The 20,408-nt window shown below is 34.4% G+C and overlaps 1 protein-coding gene across 1 annotated transcript; it reads left to right on the forward strand.

Moving 5' to 3' along the window:
* The first annotated feature begins 1,951 nt into the window (after positions 1–1,951).
* On the forward strand, positions 1,952–19,174 carry LOC115988754 (putative leucine-rich repeat receptor-like serine/threonine-protein kinase At2g19230). Its single transcript, XM_031112374.1, has 10 exons — positions 1,952–2,146; positions 6,978–7,113; positions 7,786–7,857; positions 7,945–8,025; positions 8,324–8,481; positions 11,950–12,155; positions 12,310–12,436; positions 13,029–13,091; positions 13,205–13,394; positions 18,571–19,174. The coding sequence occupies exons 1-10, from the start codon at positions 2,023–2,025 to the stop codon at positions 18,992–18,994; spliced, it is 1,581 nt and encodes a 526-aa protein (XP_030968234.1). The 5' UTR covers positions 1,952–2,022; the 3' UTR covers positions 18,995–19,174.
* Positions 19,175–20,408: the final 1,234 nt, after the last annotated feature.

Consider the following 20,408-nt stretch of genomic DNA (forward strand, 5'->3'; position numbering starts at 1 on the left):
AATATAGAGGCAGAAAAATGAGTTGTGAGAATTGAGTCTAAATTATGAGTTTTGAGTAATGGATGATGCTCAATCCAAACAGCTTTCTCTCCCTTTACTTAATTTTAAAAATATCCAAATAAGATAGAAGATAATTATTCCCCTATAGTCTCCTCTCCCTCCAAACTTTCAAATATAATATAAGGTTGCGTTTATTTTGGCTTCAAACCACTTTCAAAAATGCTTTTCTATAAATGTGTGTTTGGTAGTTACCGAAAACTGGATCAAACTGAAAATGTTTTCTGTGTTGACTATAAAATAAGGGCTCACGGGCGTAAAATCATTTACGCTTTGATTTTACCTTCAAACGATTTTCGGAAATCACACCTAAAGAGAGAAAGCTCGAGCACACTCCTCACATGGTCCAAAACCCATATCCAAGCTCACCTCAGCCAAGCTCCGGCTAGCCCAGCCAAGCTCCGACCAGCCCAGATCGTGCCGCCCCATGGTCCAAAACCCATCTCCAAGCTTACCCTCAAACCATTTAAAAAAAAAAAAAAAAAAAAAAAAAAAAAAAAAAAAAAGCAAGAAGAGGGAGTAGAGCTGGCGAGATCGCGCACATCATAACCCTAGATCGCACCACCGCACCCAACCCCAGATCGTACTGGTCTCGTCGCACCCCAGCATTGGCGAGATCGCACCCATGACCCACCCATGCCCAATCTCTCTCTTTCTCGATCTACCTCTCCCTTTCCCTCAATCGTCGATCACTCTCTCTTCCTCCCTTTCTCTCTCTGTTTCACCGAATTTTTGAGTTCAATGAATGTTTTGTTTGATTTTTGTTTCTTTTAAGTTTATTATTGAAAATTTCTATTATGAAATTTGTTTGGAAGCTAAGAAAATGGTTGAGAAAATGTGAGAAACTAATAGGAAAATAACATTTTCAGAATGTAAAAAAACACTTAAAAATATTTTCTAAAATAATTTTCATAATGCAGCTAAACGCTTGAAAATATTTTCTTTCCCAAAAACATTTTCACCTAAAAATAATTTACACTCGAAAAATATTTTACATTGAAACAAACGGACCCTAAGTTTGTCCTCAAACTTTGCTGCTGAATTTATATACTGCCACATCAATTAAAAATCCATATGAAAGAACCAACTCAGTTTCTTATTAAAAAATACCCGACTCAGTTTATCAACAAAGAGAGATGCCAAAATACAACGGCATTCCGCACAAATTGTGCTCGTGCTTAATTTTTCAGACCCAAATTCCCAACCAGTTTCATTGGTCTTCCTCTCTTCATCTTGCTCTCTCTCATACAGACAAATGAAACAAAGCAAATCTCAAGCTGGGTTTCGAATCTCACACTGAGTCCAAGTTTGACACAACTCCATCTTTGTAAAAGCATTCCAACTTGGGTTTCAAATCACATTTTGAGCTTTTATCTGTTGAGTTCAACAGTGTGGAATTGAGTTTGTGGCTTATACATATACAATGAATTTGGTTTTTGAACCTTTTGTTCATTGAGAAACTTTATCAAACACAACAAAGGCAGCAAACATTCCAAGCTTGCTGCAGCCAAAAATTTACACAACAAACATAAATACTAATAGAGTGAACCCTATCATCTTCTGACTAAATTATTTTATTTTATTTTTTTAATTAGGTATCCGGATGATGGATATGATCGTATCTGGAACCCTCCACAATTTAAGTCATTTGACGATTGGATTCCAATTTCCACAAGTTCAACCGTTTACTCCCAGAGCACTGATAACGCTTATAACATACCAGATGTAGTGTTGAGGACTGCAGTCAAATCACAAAACTCTACCACGCCGTTGAGCTTGTACTTCAGTCCACCAGATTCTCTTTCACAATGTTATGTTTACTTTCACTTTGCTGAGATTGAGAAGCTTGAAAATGGCCAGCAGAGGGAATTGACAATTTTGTTGAACGGTGAGCGGTATCTGACAGAATCTGTTAGACTTGAATACCTAAACTCACGGACCATACTCCCGACTGAGCCGGCAATTATGGGAGAACGGCTTCACTTTTCAATAATTGCAGCTGAGGGAAGTAAGTTTCCTCCAATCCTCAATGCTGTAGAGATTTTTGTGTCAAAGGAGCTCCCAAATAAAACAACTGCCATACAAGATGGTATGCTTTCTTCTCTTTTATATTTTCCCTTAATAAGAGACTTCAATTGCTGATTCAATAGGAGTTCTAACCTTAACTTGGTGATGATGGTCGTTTCAATAATTTTTATTCGTGGGTTTTCTTTTCTGAATGGAACATTCTAGCTTTAAGTTGTTAGAGCACCCACAGCAGTGGAGCTAAAAATTTAGCTTTTTAACTCCACCAAAAGTTACTTTATCTATTTTACCTATACATATGCTACAGCAGTGGATCTATTTTAACTTTTAACACAATAAAATAATATAAATACCATAATAAAATAATATAACTATTACAATAAAATAATATATTTCACTTCCAAAAAAAAATTCACAACACCAACCACAGCCACAGCCACAGCCACAATTTTCACCCACCACCACCGCCACACCACCACACCCCCCACCAGTCCACAGCAGAAAAAAAAAAAAAAAAAAAAAAAAAAAAAAAAAAAAAAAAAAAAAACCCAAATTTCCAATCTTTTTCTCAACTCAGACCAAACAAAATCACTGATCACAAACAATATCAAAAATCAAAAATCACAAACAAACACAACGTCGGTGAGCAAGCACTCCGATCGGCGGCGTGGGTCTGAGGCGGATGGCGGTGGGTCTGAGGCTGAAAGAGTTGATCGGCGGTGGGTCTGAGCTGATCGGCGGCTTGGGACCATGTTAAAACAGATGTTGACGTTGACGATCGGTGGCAACGATCGGGAGGCGACGATCGGGTCTGAGCTGAGCGGCGGCTTGGGAAGCGTTGAAACAGATGTTGACGTTGACGATCGGTGGCAACGATTGGGTGGCGACGATCGGGTCTGAGCTGAGCGGCGGCTTGGGAGGCGGACGGTGGATGGCGATGATGTTGACGATGGGTGGTAGCGACGTTGATGATAGTCAGGCCGGCGGCGATCAGAGTGAGCTTGAGCTTCAGTGAATGGAGAGAATTGAGCTTCAGTGAATGGAGAGAGAGCGACGGAGGAGAGAGTGAACGAGAGAATGAATAAAAAAAGAGAAGCAAGTTGCAGTGCTGAATAAAAAATTACTTTTTTTTTTTAGCTTCAAGCTACAGTGCACATCTATCTTTAGATGTGCACTGTAGCAATTCAGCTAAAAAATTTAGCTATTGCTCCATTGCTGCATGAGGTTTTTTTGTGGTTTGACACATCTAAAATAGCAATATAGTTATTTAGCTCCACTGCTGCAAGTGCTCTTAGTGCCATATGCTAAATTTAGAAAAGCTTGTTATAGACTTGTGATCATGAGCCTTTGTTTGTTGCCGAATAGATAATGCAAATTCTTGTTATAAAACTTTTATCAGAGCCATCATACTTTTACCCCTTTTCAATCGATTGCTATCTATCAACGAAATCTGTGATTCTTCTACACACCAAAAAATAAATTAAAATAAAATCTGTGATTCTGTATGTCTAAAATGCCTGGAATTTTTAAACACGAACCTCAATATTTAAATCAAAATATGAAATCTCTATTTTAAATAAATTTAGGCAATTCCGCTGAATGTTGTATTAATTGGTTGATTTTCCCAACAATTCCAATCACATAATAATCATCAATAATATATAGACTTCTTAAGATAAAACGTTAAAAACATTAAAAAAAAAAAAAAATCTTTGGTAAAGTAAATTCCCAAAATAATATTGGAAAAATATACAAAACCTACAATTTAGTTTTCCCTTAAACACTGAACACCCTTGAGTTTAGTTTTTTATTTTCAGATTTTGAATGTAACAATTTTCTTTGAGAGAGGGGGGAGGGGATTGAGTGTAACACTTAATCCCCTTGTGGTAAGTCAAAGGGGGGAGGGGTTTGAGTGTAAGACTTATGGCCTGTTTGGATGGAGGGGGGAAGGAGGGAGAGTGGAGGGGAGTAGAGTAGTATTAGCTAAAAATAAGCTAATTTTGTGCTAAATCTACTCTACTCTCCCTCCCTTCCCATCAATCCAAACGGACCATTAATCCCCTTGTGGTAAGTGTAACTCAAAACTGTTTGTGCCTTGTGGTATTGTTTTCTGTGAAAATGCGGTTTTAAATTTTCACATAAAACAAAACCATAGGGGGGTTTTGTGTTATATTGAAAAAGCCCAGGGGTTAGTGTGTACAATTGATGTTTTAAAAACAAAACAATACAACAGGGAGGTTAATGTTACACTCAAAATTTTAGGTTTTCCATATTTTATGGAGAAGCCGCATGGGGGTTTTGTGTACTTTTCCCAATAATATTTAAACTTCTAGAACAAAAAGAAAAATTGTCTAAAATTAATTAAGCCCTCAAAATCTCAACTAAGAGTCAACCTATAGGCCATAACATGCACGTCTTAAATGATCCTTAAGACTATAAACCCAGACAATTAATTTGAAAAATAATGATAATAATGCATAATTGAGCTATATAGACCATTAAGTAAAATGTGACCCGTAAAAAGTGATTGGGAATCGGTGGACCACCACCTCATTCATTTTTCCTTTTGCCTCTGACTGGTGGTCATTTGTGTTTAGCTTGTTTGGTATCTCTTGGGTTATGCCTAAACAAGTAGTTGAGTTGCTTACTTGCTGGCATGGAGGTGTTGGGAGATATAGAGCAGCACCTGTTTGTGATGTTATTCCGTAGTGTATTATGTGGAGTATATAGAGAGTAGAACAATAGAATCTTTGAAGTGGAGGAGTGTTTTATCATTGAGTTGAAGCAGATTTTCCTTCTATCTTTATTTGAATGGTCTTGCCATACCCTCTATTTTGGATTTCCAAGATTTATGCAGTTTTGGGTAGATTTTTGTTCCCTTGTACACTCCCTGTGTTCCAGGGAATTTGTTTTTTGTTGTACTTTTATTCTGTTTTTCAATAAAATATTTTATTACTGATAAAAAGAAGAAAGTAAAAAGTGACTTGCTTGTACAATGAGGTAGGTATAAAAAGAGTTGGAAAATAAATGGATACAAAAGTTGTAGAGGTAACTCAAGACCAGGGTGCAAAGATTTAGTTACCAATTAAAGTAAAAAATTTAAAACTAAAGAAGTAATGATACCTAATATTCAAATGAATAATAATGATGAAGAAGCCTGGTAGCTCAACTAGCACTTACGAGTGTCTCCAACGGAAACATCCAAGGTCTAGATCCCCCTTCCTCATTGTCATTGTCATTGTCAAATTATCAAGGGAAAAAATGAAGAAGAAGAACATATAAATTCATAACCACATAACTAAAACAAGAATCCAATGAAGGATATAATAATATAACCAAAATAAGATTTAATAACTTCTTGTCTTGTTTATTGGGCCTCACAAGCAGAAGAATGTCCTATGTATTAGTTCCATGAAAGGGTCATGTATAACCTTCACAACCACCACCAACATATCCTCCACAAACCATATATAAGATCAACATAATCCATATCACAATCCATGATTGCCTCCATGAACATGGTCCTTGAAATCATTTATGAGCTATAATCAAGAAAGAGTAGTTTATCCATTATTTAAAATAAAACATATTTAGGTTTGTTCACAATGCAAAAGAATGTTTCAAAAGAAACATAAAAATCTAGGAATAATGACAAAATGCAAAGTGTGCACACACACATGTACACACATATATTTTATGACATGGAATCTCACTAAGGTCGGGTCTTTTGGATCCATGCCTGGGGAACAAACCACGAATACACGACCCCAACCGCCAGAACCGTGTATCAAGTAATCTAGGAGAACTCCTAGTGGGGATTGAACATAAGATGATTAGGTTTATAGCTCATCCTGAACCTACAAATAATTCTTGAGGACAACAACAAATAGGTAGACATGAAATGATACGCATTGACTAACTCAAGGTTTTACAAAGGAGTAAATAAGAGCATGATGGGTAAAATTCTACTTACCTTAACCACATAAACCAAATAAGCAAAACAATCTTGCACAAGGAGTTAGAAAGATCTTTGGAGCCTAAACCAAAGAAACATTATACTGCCTAATTATGATATATATAATCTTACACTTATGCTATCACTTTATGTAAAATATCTCTTAACTCCAAAATCCCCTATTACTATTTTTTTCACTAATAACCATTAAGCTTATTAAATTAATATGTAACTAGCCTTACGAATGTGTCAAAAGTTGATTTGGATCTTCAATTCCATATAAGTACTGTCCATTTTGAATTCCTTAGCTTTGATGTACAAAAACACCAAATTAAGGTAAGATCCCCTGTTAATTGCAACTCTAAAATATAATTTTTCAAAAAAGTTGATCACCCCACCAAATAAATGTTCAAACCTACAATTGGATTTCATATATCAACCTTCAATTTGAAGTCAAAGTAGTTAGATCATCAAAATCTCTAAATAATAACTTGCTTTTTGACTCTATTGAACCCTCCATGTTATGTAATCCAGCATATTCTTTCAAGATTTGATTTTAACTTTACTTAATTCTCAATACTTTAGTGGAAATTTAATTAATTATAATAGAAATCTCTAAGTTATTTCACAAATATGATGAATTGAAATTGTATCATAAGTTGCATTGTTACTTGCCACCATAGTATCTGCAACTGTACTTATCAACAAAAGTAAACCATAGTATTTGCAACCATTGGTAATTTGCTTTGCTAATCATACATGCTACATTCAGACAATTCATCATCTCTGCAAAGGCATGTGTTCAACTGCTGCAAATTTTGGAACTAGCTTTTACTTTTCATATTTCTATATGATTTTGTATTTCAAACTCACGCTCCTCTTTCCCACTCTCTTTTAGAATAATCACCTATGTATTCTTGTTTTCCATTAAAAATAATAGTTGAAGCCATCAAGGACATCAAGAAACAGTACACGTTGCCTAGAAACTGGCAAGGCGATCCATGTGTCCCGAGGGAATACTCATGGGATGGTTTGCACTGCAGTTACAACTATACTATTCCAAGTATTATATCAGTGTAAGTGCACTTCCAAAGCATCATAACTTGTGTTCAGGCTTGCTGTGAAATTCCAATCAATATATCATCTGAAGGGAAAGTATCCTCTTTAACTCGTAGGCATCGCATAAAAATAAAATAGACCATTTTATAAACTGATATGAACTATGATGCGTCATTTTAGGAAATGGGATATTGGAACAGATTCCTTTCACACACAATAATAGAGTGGACCAAAAGTAATGTCATGTTTTATGATATTTAACTGAATATACTTCATTGTGATTGAATGTTCAACCACATGACACCTCCCTTGGTCCATGGGTGCTGACTAATTGCATGAGATTAATTTTATTTGGATTGCAAATTATCTTCCAAAAATTCAACTCCTCTTCCTTTTTTCATAATGACAAACAGGAACTTGAGCTCAAGCAATTTGACTGGGAAGATTGCAACTTCATTCTCGAATCTTAAAGCAATAGAGTCCTTGTGAGTCTTAATTTGAATTGTGGTTGATATGTTGCATTTGGTTACTATACAATTGTACTAGCTAGATACTGGCTGTTCCAGCAACACCATCTGTACAATTGTGTTATATGCAAGTTCAGTATCAGGTTTCAAGAACAGAAAACTATTCTTTAACTTAACATTTCTGTATATGTTTTCTAAAGATCTTGCTAACTCTTCTTTCAGGGATTTGTCATACAATGACTTAACTGGGCCACTGCCAGAATTTTTGGCACAACTGCCAAATTTGTACACTCTGTAAGTTTTTGAGATTTGATCATGGTATTGCAACATAAATTTTCATGTAGGGAAATTGAGGTCATCTGCCTAACACTTTCTCTTCAGTGATTTGCGTGGGAACAAGTTCACGGGTTCAATTCCTGAGGATCTTCTGCAGAAGTCTAGGGATGGGACGTTGGTGTTGAGGTTATCTTATCTTCCTTCATAATTCCTTTTGCTTCTTAATTCTAATTTCACTTGGTCATCTTCTTTTGTTTTTTTTTTTTTTTTTCTCTCTCTTCCTTTTATATATAACTACTTTTTTGTGCCTAATACTAGAAAAAAGTATGTATATATATATATACTTGTTCACTTATATGTATGTAAAATCTTAGGAGTATCTCATTTATTTTTCCAATATCAATTTTTATTGTATAAAGACAGAAAAATTAATGTTTAATAACTTACTTACCATGGCATACTACCTTGATTCACCCTATGCAAGTGTGAACGAAAATCCAGATCCTTGTCAGTCAGTTGCATGCAAGAGAGGGAAGAAAAAGGAGTTTGTTATTCCAGTTGTTGCATCGTCCACAGCAGCAGTCCTGCTCCTTCTGTTCATCTTTAGTGGTCTGGCTATCTATAGACAGAAAAGACATGGAGGTATTTCTTTCTTGTAATTGCTAACACAATTGATTGAGTGACGTCGTTTAGAAGAGATGCAGTACCTAATCCTAGCCAGTCTTATTTTTCCTGTGATACACCAACACCTTTAAGATGGTTATGAAAATAAACTATAGAAATTGAAGAAAGTAAAACGAACACTGTCTAATTTTCACCAGAGGCAATTGTGACCAACCACACGACACGGTCATGATGGCAATATTATGCAATTGATCGACAATATTAAATACATCCACATACCACTTCAACATGTGAACAAGGGGTAAATGCACTCATTTCTCTTCATGCAATGCTTGGGTATGAATTCATGATTCGGTGGTGCTCTAAGTAGCTTTATTGTGTCAGAGGGTAGTATTCTTCAACTGTTGTTGCCTTTTTTACTGGACTGATAAAAAAATATTAATAACAATAATGACTACATCCATGGCAGGTTGGCAAGAATTCTAGTAGTTATATAAGATCTCAAGATTGAATGCATAGGGTTATCATATTAATGGCATGCACTAATGCATTGCATTCTTTCCTTGGATGGGGATAGCTTCCCATATAAGATATTGCCTACCTAAACATAAGTGATCTTTCTGAGAAAGGCTCTGTTAGGAATTTAGACCCTGGATGATTAATTTTAAGCGAAATTTACCAACTTGATTAATTAAGCCAATTATGCAGAGGCCCAATTCAGTTTATGATGGACACAATCATACTGCAAAAATAAAGTACTGGGTAGTTTAATCTACTTAGCGTTGACATGACCAAATATTGCTTATATAATTGGGATAGTAAGGTAGTTTATGTAGAATCCTAGCAAGCCACATTTGGAAGAAGTTTGACACATCCTACTATATGTTAAGGATATTATCTAGTCTAGGGATTCTTTATGAAGTTGGTTTTTCCACGGCTGATTGTACTGGAGATATTTCAACACATAAGTCCACAACTGGATATGTGTTCAATTCTAGTTGGGGACAATATCTCAGTGTAGCTAGCGACAACCAACAATGTCTCTCTCAACAAATAAAGTAGAGAATAAAGTTGGCAGCACAGAATGTGTTTCATGCTTGGACGAAGCAGTTGAGGTACATCATCATTTTATTTGACAAAATATACTAAAAGGTTATATTCAAGAACATATAGCAGTTATATTCATGAAGGGATAATCTATCTTTAAGTTCTCCAAATTTTGATGGCAGCTCAATGCCATGAGAAAGTAGTTGGTGTTGATGGGGACTACGTAAGAGTTAGCATCGACTCTATCAATAGGTCAATGCTTTGTTCTTGAAGCATTTTGCATGTGTGCTATTTTGTGTTTGCATGTCTTTAGAGTAGCTGCAAAATAAGATAGGGATAATATCTCACTTTAGTGAGTGGATTGTTGTCTATGGCATTCAATGGCTTAGGAATACATAAGCAACTTGGGCATAACATTTTAGATGATGGGATGTAAATGAACCGAGTATTTTATGAATAACTCAAACTCAACTAGGGAAAAACTTGTTTATATTCATATATTTATCATATGAGCCAAGCTCAAGCCTAAGTTTAGATTTGGACTATTAAATGAGTTAAGCTCAAACATAATAATGCATTCATGAACAAACTTGTAGGTCTAAAGCTTGATTTAAGTATACATTGATAAAATCGATTGTCCTAAAAGCTTGAACTATTAGGAAATAATGAATTTAGTCATTTAATCTAACACTCCCATGTGGTCCACCTGAACTGCCCTTAAGTGGGGCCTAAAACTTGGTTTTTTTTAATTTATTTTTATATATTTATTAAATGAGAGGTAACGTGGAGACAGGGGATTGAACCCAATTCCTTATACCATGATAAATTATAAATTGTTTGAAAATTTTAAATTGTTAGGAAATTGTGAATTTAATAATTTAATCTAATATATATAATGTTGGCATTTGAGCCCATAAGGATTCCAAGATAGGCGCTCATGTGGGAAACCTATTCCATTAGGGTTTTTTTGGTGACAACATATATAATAGTACATGATCTTTAGTTTACACGACAATCATTTGGACGTAGTTTTACATTCAGAAAATCATAGAGGCACGAAAACTCTGGTCAAGCTTTCTCTAGTCTTAGGGTTCCATCATCAAAGCCTTGGGTCTTAATTAGCTGGGAACATCAAGTAGAAGGCCCGTATTTGTGGTTTCTACTAACCAGGAAGCCATTTGAGATTGTGTGAAGGGCTATAGAGTTTGTGGAAAGAGTCATGGTAGATCCATTTCCATGGCATTGAGTTTTGCTTAGGGTTTGATACCAAACCCAAGAGGTAAAGTACCAAAAACCTCTAATTTACAACATGAGAACATGTTTGTATGCTTTTCCTTTATATAATAATACATATTCATATGCGTACATATATATATAGCTTTATAAACTTGAAATTGGATATAGTAAGTTTGTAAATAAGTTTATAAGATATTAAATTATTATTTATAATTTATTGAGAATATAAATAGTCCATTTTGTATTAAAAATTACATATGATTTTTAACAATATAGGTTTGGTGAATTTAATTATTAGCATATATTTGTGAAGAGATAAAACATTTTAGTTGGGGTCTTTTCTTATTATATATGGGAAAAGAACAAGTTAATCAAGTAACTTGTGAACAAGTTAAAACTTATTTGACAAGAAAATGGACCAAGTTGGGATATGTAATCTAGTTTGCCGATAAGCTCAAGCTCAACATGTGTTCAAAATAAAATAAAACTAACAATTCTGAATTTTTAATACTCGACTCATTTACAACCCTATCTAGATGCGAAATAGCTGCTTTGTTGACTTTGTATCCTTGAATATTCAACCTTTTGCAAGTAGTTCTGGTAAGTTTAGGAAGCCTGTCTGTTTTGTATGGTATATGTATAAGGCTTCCTACTAATTGGAAAAATGTGTAAGTGAAATAAAAAGCAATAGTGCAAATGAAGAGTGATGTGCTATGTTTAACAAAGTGTGTCTGTGTGCAATGTTCTAATTACTAATAAAACTTCTTTTTTGTAGAAAACTCATTTTTGCATTCTGTTTGAGTATAGTGAGACTAATTAAAAAATATTGATTATAAATTCTGAAAAAAAAAAAAAAATACAAAATTTCAATAGGGAACTAATGCAAAAATGCAAAAGATGCAGACAGACATGCAATTCAAGACTTTCTCTAGCTTTACCATGGACAATACATGTTGAGAAACCTTAACCTAAATATGGTAAATTGTTACTGCGTATGGATTTGGGGCCACAAGCGTGAGCATTTATTGGCATCCCTAGCCTAGGATAAGTGGACTCCATATCTAATCCTAGTAACAATAACATGTGAGATAAAATAGATTTGAGGACACAAACATAAGAGATTTAGAACATAAACTTTGCATATTCTCACGCAAGACCAAAACATTTTTTTGATAGTTTTATTGAAAATCTTCCTTGCTGTAGGTATGGTTACCAAATCCAATATCAGATCAAAGAATCAACAGTATAGCTACTCTGAGGTTGTGAGCATTACTAATAACTTCGAAACCATCGTTGGAGGAGGAGGATTTGGTAAAGTGTACCTTGGTAAACTGAAAGATGAAGGTCAAGTAGCTGTTAAATTGCTCTCTCCTTCATCAAACCAAGGCTATAAGGAATTTCAAGCTGAGGTTATATAGAAAATTGCAACCAGTTTCTGAATTACTTGAATTTTTTATTTATTTATTTATTTTTTTTAAATTGAAACCGTGAATCTGTAATTACATGAGACATGCAACTAAAGATTTTCATCCAACTAAACTAAAGAACTGGTTTGAAATATAGGCACAACTCTTGATGATTGTTCATCATAGAAACTTGGTTTCTCTTGTTGGATACTGTGACGAGAATGACCAGAAGGCCCTCATATATGAGTATATGGAAAATGGCGATTTGCACCAGCATTTATCAGGTATTTACCATTTACCATTTCTGTTCAAAGGCTCTTCATCCTATGACTCATCATAGGTTATCTTTATCATATCAAAAGCATGATTTTTAATATAGGGCAAGACCTGGTTTGAATTCCATTACTGCAGTTGGTGGGCTTTTAGTAAGAGCAAACCACCAAACAAGGTGCTACTCATATCAAATGCTTGCCAAATAATTTCCAGTAGGCAGTCCCATTTGGCCTACTCTTAGCATGAAAATTATAACTTCTTATGAAAATGAAACTAGGCCTCACCCCATTCCATAGTGAAACACCTATGCAACAAACTAAACATATTAAGATGTGGAGAGAGAGAGGGTAGGTTAAAATGCCTAAGAATTAATTAGAGGTCCAGCTAATCTTTTCACGATACAACAATTTGAAAATTCTGATCATCCGACCAATTAAAATGGACAAAATGGGGGATGGGTGAGGTACCAACTAACTAGTATAAGCTTTATACAACTGAATTGCTATTGCTATTTCATACTATTTGGATTAGGAATGTATATGTTTGATGAGCCTTTTCCAATAAAACCCAACTGATAGTTATATTCATATATATTTCCTGTAGTGAAAAACACAAATGTGATGACTTGGAATGAGAGACTTAATATTGCAGTGGATGCAGCACATGGTTCGCAAACAAATCAATTACATTATTATTGATCTTTTAATACCTTTTGGGTTTTTAAAAAAAAAAAAAAATTATTACTTAGACTTAACGATGGATTGTTGGTGGAGTTGTAGGGTTAGAGTATCTTCATAATGGTTGCAAGCCGCCTATAATTCATAGAGATTTGAAAACTTCCAACATTTTATTGACTGGACATATGAAAGCCAAGATAGCTGATTTTGGATTGTCTAGAATCTTTGCAACTGAAAGTGACTCTCACGTGTCAACTTGCCCAGCTGGCACATTAGGATACCTTGATCCAGAGTAAGTGTTTATACTTACTAGTTGATATACTTTTTTATTTCTTTTTTTATGTTGGAGTTGGATTTTATTTAAGTATCTTTTACATATGTTCTAATGGGATTTGAAAATAGACTAAAATTGTTACAAGGTGATATTACTCAGTATTTTCACTAATTACTCAGTATTTTCATTGGTGGGAGTTGTCAAAGCATCAAGATGCCAAAAGCTATTACTTATGATTAAAGTAATCAACTGATAGATTCTTTGAAAATAAAAAATAAAAATAAAAAACACAAGGATTATGTAATTTAGCCTAATAGCCAATGTCCACGAAGGAAGCCCTTGATGACTCTTCACTATAATCTCAATTCTATGTTACAGTGAACCCTAAGCAGCATATATATAGGGATTAGGAGGTAGGTTAGGCGTACATGGGCTGAGTAAGATAATTGGGCCTCTTAGGTCAATACACATAAATATCTCTAACCCATCCCCCCCCCTTTTCTCTCTCTCTCTCTCTTAAACTCAAGGTGTCATCTCGGGTTTGGAATGTAACTAGTGAAGATAAAGATGCCTTGAAGATGACCATGAAGACAATTGCATATGGATCAGATAATGAACGGGCAAATTGAGAGCAAAGAACGACGATTAATGAATGCCAAAAGACAATAAGGGCCTAAGATGGCTGCATCAGTGACTAAGGAGAAGCTGTTATAGCCTAAGGACTGTTGGCAATGAAATAGAGTTGTGATGAAGAATATGAATGAGTTAATGAATATCATAAATGGTGAACTCAATGAGCAAAAGGTCAAATTTTATTATTATTATTTTGGTGATTTGAGGCTTGGGAGCCTCAAATGAGGAAACAAAGTGAGCCTAGTGGTTGAAGGCTTGGGATGAGTTATGGATCTAGACATCCTAAGTTTGATTTTTACTAGGAGTACCCCTAGATCACTTGATACACATTTCTGGCAGTTGGGATCATATATCTGTGGTTTATTCCCTAGTGGTAGGTCCAAAGGGTTCTGCCCTGGTGAGGTTCCACGTTATTAAAAAATAAAAATCTGAATCTATGCAAAAAACAAAGTGGGACACATTTGGTTGTAAAATGTCAACTCTGGTCACCGATCAAAGTCAAACTGAAAGTCAAGTGTCAAAGCTAGTCCACTGTCTTTTTTAAACCAAAACTTAACAGTCCAATCTAGTTCAAAGATCCAAATCTGAATTGATCAAGCAATCCACCCATGGAACTGATTCGAGTTCAATTTGGGTAAGGTCAAATATTCAGTTCAACCTAAACTGACTAGATTCCTGACATAGCGCGATGACCTAAGAAGATAGGTTGATGCAGAAGCTGAGGTGACACATGAATGCTAATGTGGCATAGGTGATAACGTGGCAAATATGGTTTGTTTTGGAGAAAACATATGTATCGGGTTATTAAAATTAACCCTAACATATAACATATTATTGATATATATATATATATATAGGTCTACATACAGCTTACTCTTTTGCCCCTAGTTTTACTCGTAACACTCCCCCTCAAGCTGGAGAGTATATATTATACAATCCTAACTTGTTACATAATAAACCCAAATGAGTCTTACATAAAGTTTTGGTAAACATATTAGCAATTTGGACTCTTATAGAAACATATGGAGTAGCAATTACACCATCTTCGACTTTCTCTCGAGTATTATGACAATATACTTCTATATGCTTGGTTCACTCATGGAACACAGGATTGGAGGTAATGTGAATTGTTGCTTGATTATCACAGTGCATAGTCATAGGCAACTTCACAACAAATTTTAATTCCTCAAGTAAATGCTTAATCCACATAAGCTTACATGATGTGAATGCCATGGCTCTATACTCAACCTCTGCACTAGATCTAGCAACAACAATTTGTTTCTTACTTTTCCAAGTAATCAGGTTTCCTCCTAGAAAAGTGCAATATCCAATAGTGGATTTTCTATCTGACAATGATCCTGCCTAATTAGCATCAGTATAGGCTTCTATCCATAGGTGACCGTTAGCTTTTTACAAAAGACCATGGCATGGATGTGATTTAAGATACCTCACAATCCAAATAACTGAATAACTGCCTCCCAATGTGGAAGGCGAGGATCTTTCATATACTAGCTCAAAACACTAATTGCAAATGATATATCTGGGCAAGTAATGGTGAGATAGTTTAGTTTACCAACCAGACAACGATATCTCTTAGGATTAGATAACAGCTCCCCTTAATCTTCATACAATTTGACATTAGGTATCCGTTTGGATATTGATGATAAAGCATGCGTCTGCGTTTTGGCTTTTTTTTTTTTTTTTTTTTTTGAAAACGTGCACTGTGGCATTTTTTTCTTTTCCAGTGGGTCCCGTACACTATTCACAGGACCCACAAACCTCTTTTTTGAACAAAAATTTCATTAAAAAGGGGTCTTCCGGCACTATTAACACATTTAAAAATTATTTTGCTACATTAGTTTTAGTAAAATAAGCGGTATCCAAACGGACCTTAGGATTCATAAGAGTCTTCACTGGTTTAGATCCTAACAAGTTAGTTTCTTCCAAAATATCCAACACATACTTTCTTTATGATAGACTGATGCCTTCTTCAGATCGTGCTACCTCAATACCCAAGAAATAACAAAGTTTACCCAAATCTTCAATCCAAAAGGAGTTTTGAAGGTATCTATTCAAATCATCAATACCCTTCTTGTCATCACCAGTGATTATAATATCATCAACATATACTATCAACAAAATCTTTCCTCTTGTAGAGGTATGAGAAAACACAGAATAAATGATTAAAATGACAACGTCGCAATCCAAACTTTAACTCTGCTTCGCTGAATTTACCAAACATAGAGTGATTAGAATGACCATAAGAGACAAATTGAGAGATAGGATGAGATGTAAAAGTACGCTTACCTTTGCGTAGAGTAATGGGAAGAGAGTCAGGATTAGGAGGCGAATCAATGTTGAAAAAAAGTTAAATCAACATTCCTCTGTCACCACAACCACACAAAAAATTCCATAGCAATACAATATTTAATCTTAGCATTGTAAACCAACCCATGGCTACCCAATAAAGAACATAGAGGCCAACAAGTAGAAAATAAAGACAAATCGGTACCTAAGGTTGAAATTCTGCTTGCGGCACAAAGTTGGAGCTATGGCTGGTGGTGAAAAAAAGTGCAAGTGGGTTGTTGGAGAGACAAGACTAGAATTGGTTGGTGGTTATCGACAGTGAAAAGTGGGTGGGTGGGGGTTGTTGGCACTAGAAGGTGGGTGAGTGGTGGTCATGAGGTTAACGACAGAGAGTGGCTAACCTTGCTCTGATACCATGTTTTGGAGAAAACATATGTATCGAGTTATTAAAATTAACCCTAAAATATAACATATTATTGATATATATAGGTCTACATACAGTTTACTCTTTTGCCCCGAGTTTTATACTCATAACATGGTTGATGACATGGCCTTAGAGCTGATGTAGCACATTTTGGAGGTTGACACATGGCATAGGCATAGAGGGCTGGTGTGTGGAGGTAGGTCACGGCATATGATGAGTCCAAAAGGCATGGGGTAGTGCATGGGCATGTGAGAGCAAAAGCAAAAACTTTGAACAAGGCATGATGCGTTTGATGACCGCGATTCTTTCATGGTTGAGTAAATCAGCAAAGGAGCATCCCAAGGGCAGTGGCGGTGGGCAAAATAGAGGTGGTTCCAATAGCAGCAATGGTGTTATGGCGGTCTATTAGCTTCTTATGGCATCAAAAGTTTCTAAATATTTAGGAATAAATGTTTAGGTTTTAATTTTATGTATGTTGACAAACTGAGTACAAAAACATGTCTAGTTTAAGATATTTAAGTCTTAGAACAATGTTAGACATTGCTCAAGTTGATCCAAGTTAAGATTCAAGAATAATTAGGTTACAGAAAGAAGAATTCAGAAATTGAAAGGCTCGACCAATTGAGAGACAAGTTCGAGTGATCGAAACTCAGCAGATTTTAAATCTGGCCCAAAAGCCCAAGAAATGTTTAGAGTTTGAGTCCAACACTGCTAGGTATAAAAGAAAAAACCCTAATTCAAGTTTCAGAAGCTTTGTGAAGTCTTGTGAGTTGCTTTTGTGAGATTTGTGAGGTTCTGTAACCTCCTAACTCAACAAGCATCTACCAAAAAGAAGATCCAATCTTAAGAACCAGTAGAGGTAAGTTGCTGCATACAAGATCAACTGCTGCTAATGATCTAAAGCTATAAGTAAGATCTCAAAGTCACAAATGAGGGTATTTGTGTGTAACAAATTTAGATAGTAGAGTTCGTGGATTCGGAGTTGCATGTGGTCACGTGAGTAAGCACTACAAGAGGTAGCATTAGATTTAGGAAAAAATCTATTGTAAAACTTCCATTCTATATGGTAAATTTTTACCTTGAGGATTGTTTAGGTTAAATTCCTCCCCAGGTTTTTTACCTTAAACTAGACGGTTTCATTGGTTTTCTTGAGTCATCATATCGCTTGTCTTCTGTACTTTTCTGCACTTAGTGATATGATTGTTTGTGTTTAACCTAGATTTGAATAATAAACCTAAGTAACAATTTGGTTAATTAATTAGGTTAAACAATATGAGTTTACAAGGGTCTAAACAAACAAAGAAAATGTCTTTGGTAGTGATGATTGATCTATTCCAAAGAGGATTAGGGCGTGGTGGAGCTTGACCAAAAAAGACAAAGGCAAGAGCACGGAGAAAGATAGGATTGCACTAAAACGCCCAACAACACTTTAGAATCAGAGTTGTGGCTCTCATACCACTATGGATATTATGAAAATCTAAAAAGAGAGAAAGAAATAGTATAAAGAGAAGAGAGAGAATGCAATGATTATGTGGTTCAATCTAACGGCTTACATCCATGAAAGAAACCCTTGATATGATAGTTCATCTTCAATATAATCTCAATTCTATGCTATAGGGAATTTTAAGTAGGGTATATATATGGTTTAGAATCTAGGGTCGAGTAATATAATTGGGCCTCTTCGGCTAAAACACAGAAAACTAATATCTATAAAGTCAACTATATAATCACACCAACTGCAACTAGATATAATGGAAGTAATAACCTGTTGAATTAAATCAAGCTATGGATTTCTTGTCTTGATCTGATTGCCTTGTGTTTTACATACAGATATCAAGCATCTGGAAACTTCAGTAAAAAAAGTGATGTCTATAGCTTCGGTATTATTTTGTTTGAACTAATCACTGGTCGGCCTGCAATAATGAGAGGACCTAAGAAAAACACTCACATACTTGATTGGATTTATCCAATAATTGAAAGTGGGGATATTCAAAGTGTTGTTGATCCAAGGTTACAAGGAAAATTCCACACCAATTCTGCCTGGAAAGCTGTGGAGATTGCCTTGTCATGCATACCATCAATTGCAATCCAAAGGCCAGACATGAGTCAAGTATTAGCCGAACTAAAAGAATGTTTGGCTTTGGAGATGACTAATGCAAGCCTAGCAACTGAGGGTAATATGACACCTTCAAGCATTCCACTTGAAGCATTCTACTTAGAGCTTGAATCAGATATTGTTGCCCTTGCTAGGTAGTTGTTAAACAAAATGTTTGTGGTCAAGTTTTCCTTCCATGCGATATGAGAAATTTCTAGAATTACATTGATAGTTCAAGAATTTCTTTTATTCTTGTTTAATGTTATGTATCTCTTTCAATTAAGTACGAATGATGTATTACGATGTATTTCTGTTGTTTTTGATGGGCATATCGATACAATGATGTAATATTTTTATTATGAATGATTTTATATTATTATTATTATTATTATTATTATTATTATTATTTTACTGTATATCTGCCGTCAACTCCTATCACCAGGTCTGTCTCTCTCGCACTTTCTCTTTTGGTGTTTGACACTTTTTTTTTTTTTTTTTTCCTTCTTCGTTATAGATCTAACTAGTCAGGGACTCACGCAATGTGCGTGATAATAATATTATTATTTTAATTATTATTTATTAACAGTTGATTTTTCATTATCTTTTAAGTTAATAAAAACCATACATATACTTTTTTTTAAACCTTTATACATACATATATATATATATATATATTATTTATTTATTTAATGTGAAACTTTACATATATAAACTCTATATTTTCCATTTCTTTATATACATAAAACCATAGATGTGTATGTGTGTATTATTTACTTAATGTGAATGTTTACATATATAAACTGTATATATTCCATTTCTTTATATACGTAAAATCACAACTACTACTCCATAATGATACTAGCTAATTAGTTTTATCATTTTTTTTTTTATAATGCAATATGTTGAATAAAATAATATGAGAAGAAAAAAAAAAGTAAAAGAAAAATATATAACAATAAATACCAAATTAATTATCTCTATTAATTATATTACAATTTTATTTATTTGAATTTAAATAAAATATTATATGTTTATTTTTTTAAAATAAAAAAATAAGAAAACATAAATAATTTAATTATATGGAGGATGTGGCTGAGTTTAAATATTGAATAAAGTAAGATGAAAAAATAATAATAATAAACACCAAATTACCCAAATCAAGTTATGTAATAGAATACTATCTCTTATATTCATATATATTATCTTTAATTTTTTTAATGCAATAGGATAACATTTAACAATCAAAGAGAACAAAAAAACTTAAAACACAAAACTAAATCGCATCAACCCAAAGTAGAGTTACAACGAACACAAAAATTTATCAACTTAAAGTAGAGATGCAAGAAAAATTAAAAAAATACTCCAAAAAATATTGAGAGAGAGAGAGAGAGAGATATATATATATATATATATATATATATATAACCTTTTTATGAGGGAAAACTATGCAAAGAATGGAAGAGAGAATGACAAATTTATAGTAAGATGATGTGAATATGAAGAGATAAAATAAAGGAAGATGAAAAGAAAGATGAATAGTGATAATAAGGTTGAGGGTAGTGAGGAGATGAAA

This window comes from Quercus lobata, chromosome 5 (assembly GCF_001633185.2).
Source record: "Quercus lobata isolate SW786 chromosome 5, ValleyOak3.0 Primary Assembly, whole genome shotgun sequence".
Lineage (NCBI taxonomy): Eukaryota > Viridiplantae > Streptophyta > Magnoliopsida > Fagales > Fagaceae > Quercus > Quercus lobata.